Source organism: Physeter macrocephalus, chromosome 15, assembly GCF_002837175.3.
Source record: "Physeter macrocephalus isolate SW-GA chromosome 15, ASM283717v5, whole genome shotgun sequence".
Lineage (NCBI taxonomy): Eukaryota > Metazoa > Chordata > Mammalia > Artiodactyla > Physeteridae > Physeter > Physeter macrocephalus.
In genome coordinates, this window is record NC_041228.1 from 1,229,961 (window position 1) to 1,234,713 (window position 4,753).

General features: G+C 48.7%; 1 protein-coding gene across 1 annotated transcript in view; it reads left to right on the forward strand.

The window, feature by feature from the left end:
* The first annotated feature begins 266 nt into the window (after nt 1-266).
* Nucleotides 267-4,753, forward strand: part of GML (glycosylphosphatidylinositol anchored molecule like) — a 6,001-nt gene continuing 1,514 nt past the window's right edge. Inside the window, exons 1-2 of the mRNA XM_028500764.1 lie at nt 267-330; nt 933-1,040. Coding sequence (XP_028356565.1) covers nt 267-330; nt 933-1,040 — 172 coding nt within the window. The remainder of the gene's footprint in view (nt 331-932; nt 1,041-4,753) is intronic.

A 4,753-nucleotide genomic window follows, 5' to 3' on the forward strand; every position in this document is an offset into this window, starting at 1 on the left:
CCGGCTGCGCCCTGCCGGTGGAGAGCAGGGAGGATGTCTTCGTCCAGGATGAAGGCCTGAGCTGGGCGCAGCCATCGTGTGTGGGAAGGGCTGCTCCCCAGTCCCTGCGGGGGAGCTCCCAGCCCGGAGCGAGAGGCGCTGCAAGGTGGGAAGGGGCCGGGACTCACGCGCTGGTCAAGCTGGGAGCCAGAGGCCCCCGGGAGGAGCCACGCCCCCGCTGACTTGTGCCCCGGGTCTCCTCACCTACAGGTTCAGCCCCTGCAGGGATGACGCTCTTCTGTGCCTTCGTGCTTCTCGTGGGCTGCCCGCTGGGCTTCGTGGACTCGGCCTGTGAGTATCGCTTCTGCCGAGTCTTGGACGGGATGAGACTTCTCTTAATCGGGGCCATTTTAAGGGTCTGAATGGAACTCTCATCATCTTGGGCAGCCGAGATCTCCATCGTCAGTGCCGTTGGTGGGCACGGGTGTCCGTGAGCAAGGGGAGGGTCAGGATGGAGGAAGGCTTCCTCCAAAGACCAGTAGACCCTGGGGCCTGAGGGGGCGGGGGAGCCGCCAGCTGTGGCCCTTCCTCCTCTGGAACAGGCAGGAGTGGCTGAGTGCAGGGAATTCAGGGGGGCTTTGGCCTCTTACGACTACCAGGCCTTCCTTGAAAAGGTGGGTCCAATCAACAGAGCAGAGGCTTCACACACCTGGCTGCCGGGAGGTGTTCCTGGGAAGCTGTCGCTGAGAGCAGGAAAAGCTCCCGGGTATACCCGGCTTCGGTCCAGGGAGCCCGTCCTGCGCGGCTCAGAGCCCACGGAGGGCTGCGCTGTGCAGCCTCAGGGAGTCCTGATGCTGAGGGAAGGGGACAGCTGCTGGAGGGGTGCGGTGGGTGGTAACGAAGAGGAAAGGGCGTGTTGGAGCAGGGGCCTGACACTGCTCTCTGTTTTCTAGGGACCTATAATTTGAAATGCCACGACTGTTGGGCCATAAACAGCTTCACCTGTCCAAACGTTAGAGAGTGTCCTTATGAATTTAGGCGCTGTCTGACTGTCTCCACTCGTAAGTACCTGATTCTCTTTCTTACACCTGTGAACTAGTCACCCCACCTGAGCTGTTTCAGGGACAGGGCCTCTCTGTTCTTTCTCTGTGCCCAGCCCCTTGGCCTTGGCCTCCTCTGTCCCCGTCCTGAGAGCACGTTCCCAGAACTAGGCTCAGCCCCAGGAAAGGGCAGTAGCAGCCTCTTACAGAGACACAAAGCCTGCCAGGTGGGGCCTCCTGTGCACACGTGACCTGCGATGTCTCCAGGGGCTGGCAGGGGCAGCTGCACCTCCAGGCCTCCACGCCCTGGCAGTCCCAGGTCATGTGGGTCAGTGCCCCAGTACGGCCTGGGCAATTGCTGTCGCCCTTTGGATTGTGGTCCTCGGGCGAGGCCTTCCAGCAAAGCAGGCCCAAGAAGTAGATGCACCTTGGACTCCTTGGGACAATGCCTCCCACACAAAAGATTCTCCCCAGCTTTTGGATGCTGGAATAAGGAGACAAACTTACCACAGTGATAGACTCAGGTCAGTAATCGTTTCCTGAAAGGAGCAGACAGCAAATGTTTTCAGCTATGTAGGCCTTCTAGCCTCTGTCACTACTACAAAACATTGACTCTGGCGGGGTGGAGGCAGGCATACAGGATAAGTAAACATAGGATCGTCCCTGTGTTCTAAGCTTTATTTACAGACACGGTTGGTGGATGGGGTTTGTCCCAAGGCTCCTGCTTGCCAATTGCTGCTATAGAAGGTCGGAACAGCTCCGTTAACAAACTAGGAACCATCAGCACATAAAACAGCAGACCCAGAGATGACCAGATACTGCTTTTTACAGGGTCACATATGACTCTACTTGGTTGAGTTCATGCCATGATATAACCCAGCATCAACAAGTCTCAAATGATTGACATTACGTAGGGGTCCTTCTCTATTACAGTGAAATTAAGCTAGAAATCATTACTCAGAAGAGAACCAGGAAATCCCCAACTGCTTTTTAATTATTCAGGGCATTTCTAAACCAATGACACAGAAGACAAGCCCCAACAGAAATTGCGAAATAGTAAGTCCTAAGCAATTATGAAGTTATGACAAGTTAAAGGTGTGGGGAAAGCAGCTGAAAAAGCGCTTAGTGCAAAATATATCACATCACAGGCATCTAGTAGAAGAGAGAACAGGGTGAAAATTTTCTCAGCTTCCATTCAAGATGTTAGAAAAAGAAGAGATGATCCACCCAAAGATATGAGAAGGAAATATAAAGAGGATAGCAGAAATGAACACAAGGTAAATTCACAAAGCCAACGTTGGTTTTTTGGAAGCATGCACAGTGCTGCTAAAACAGAAGAAGAGATCACAAAGAAGAAAAATAAAATTCTCATTGCCAGTGTCAGAAATCAAAAGGGAGGCATCAGTTAGCCCTCAGAGACCTTATAAAGAAAATAGGGGCTGTTATGAGTAGGCTCCCTGTGATAAATGGGAGATTCCGGATGAAATGGGCAAAAACTTGAAAAACATTGTTAGCCACAACTGCCTCCCAATGAGATTGGGAGGCCGAAGTGTCCATCATACTTTCCAAAAAACCTACGGACCAGAGATTGCCTCCCTGGCAAATACCTCACTAGTTTCATGGCAGAAATCACCCCAATCTTCCACAAACTTCTCCAGATAAGAAACAGGGAGGGGCTGCTCCCCAGCACATTTACCGTGGCAGCTTAAGCCTAACGCAAAACCCAAGAAAGACAGTGGAAGAATGGGAAATCTCTGACCATCATCGCTTACGACTAGAGATGCAAAGGTACTAACCAAACATTTGCCAAAATAACCCTTGTCTGCATGACCTGCTGGACGCCCAACGCATGCCTACCCTGGATGGGATCCTGGAATAGGACAAGAACAGTAAGGGGAAGTGAATGAACTCTGAATAAGCGTGGAGTTGAGTTAATAAGAATTTATTAATATTCATTCATCATTTGGGACTAATGTACCATGGAAGTGTGATGACAGACAAGAGGGGAGTAATTACAGAATTGCATGTGGCTTCCAGTTTGAAACCTACTAGTTCAAGTCACCACATTAACAAAGAAAATAGGAAACATCATAGAATGTTGATCAACAGGCAGAAATTTTTATGGTAAAATCCAACACCCTTTCCCAGTTAAGAAGAAAAGTGTAAGGAAATGGAAGCAGAAGGGAATTTTATCTCATAGAAGTTATGAGAGTTCAATAGAAGGGTGGGAGGATTTTCCTGAGTCAAAATGGGGTGCGGATGCCTGCCGTCACCACCTCTGCTCCCCGTGGAACCAAGTTCATGGTCGGTTCAGTTAGGCCAGAGGAAGAAAGAAAACGCACTGTGATTGGAAAGGCAGGAATTACACTGCTACTAGTCACCAGAGACCACAGGCTTTGGAAGAAACAAGTGAATTAGGCACGGGCCCTGGGTACCAGGTCAGTATTCGACAATCAATCTTAAAAATCAATTGTGTTTCTGTACACCAACGACTGACCAACTGAAAGTGAAATTTACAAAAAACAGAAAAATATCAGGTACCTAGGAAGAAATCCAGCTAGATTTGTGCAAGATTTCTACACTGCAAGTACAAAAACACTATGGAAGTTAAAGCCTTAAAGCAATAGAAGGATACAGCAAGCTTATTGATGGTAGGTCCCAATAGAGTAAAGATTAATCTACAAATTCAGTGAAATTGCAGTCAGAGTCTCAGCAGGTGGGATGTGCGTGTGTGTGTGTGTGCGCGCGCGCGTGAAGTTGATTCCAAATGTTCAAGTGTTTATGGAAACGGAAAGGGCTAGGAATAGCCAAGGCAAGCTAGTGGGAGACGAAAAACACTGGAGGACCTGCACTCTCAACTACCAAGAGCATTTATAGCGTCTCATTTAGGAAGACAGTGTGCGGTGGGCTCAGGATTGAAAAATAGACCAACAGAGGAGAAAAGCAAAGTCGGAAAGCACATATATCCAGTTACGGGCTTCCTGACGAAGCCGACCCTGCCCTGGAGTGGGGAGAGACTCTTAATTGCCTTGACGAGTGGTGGATACACGAGATAACATACTCGGTATTCACACCACGCAAAAGAAGCAGGTTCGGGACGTTTGTGGATCTCAATAAGTACTGAAAAATGAAGTTGTTAAAACAAAAAATGTACACGGCTATCTTTCTGTCCTTTGGAAAATTAAGAATTTTCAAAACTGAACAAAATTCTGCTTGTCAAATAAGAAAAAATGATAACTGGTATTATGTAAAACTTCACAGCGTCTGCCCCTGAGAAGGTCCTGATAAGACAGTAAAAATGCACGCCATAGACGAGGAGAAAGCACTTCACACACACATCTGCTAAACGACTCATATTCCGAATATAGAATGAACTTCGTCCTACCAATCAGTAACTAAAATAGCAGATCATCCAAGAGAAATTTGAGCAAAAGGCATGAAGGCAGTTTACCAGATATGAAACGTGTGTGGGTAATAAGTATAAGCAAAGTTGTTGAACCCGATTCCTCTTGGTGGAAACGCAACGTGAAACCACAACACGATGACCCCAACGGGAATGACTAAACGTTCAAAGACGGCCACACCACGTGCTGGCGAGATTCTGAAGTGTGCGGGATCCTGTGGAGTATAAATAGGTACACTCTGTGGAAATCTCTTCAGCAGCCTCTGCCAAAGCTGTGCTTAAGCACGTCAAAGACCCGGCATTACCTCTTCTGGGTACGGAGCTCCTGAAA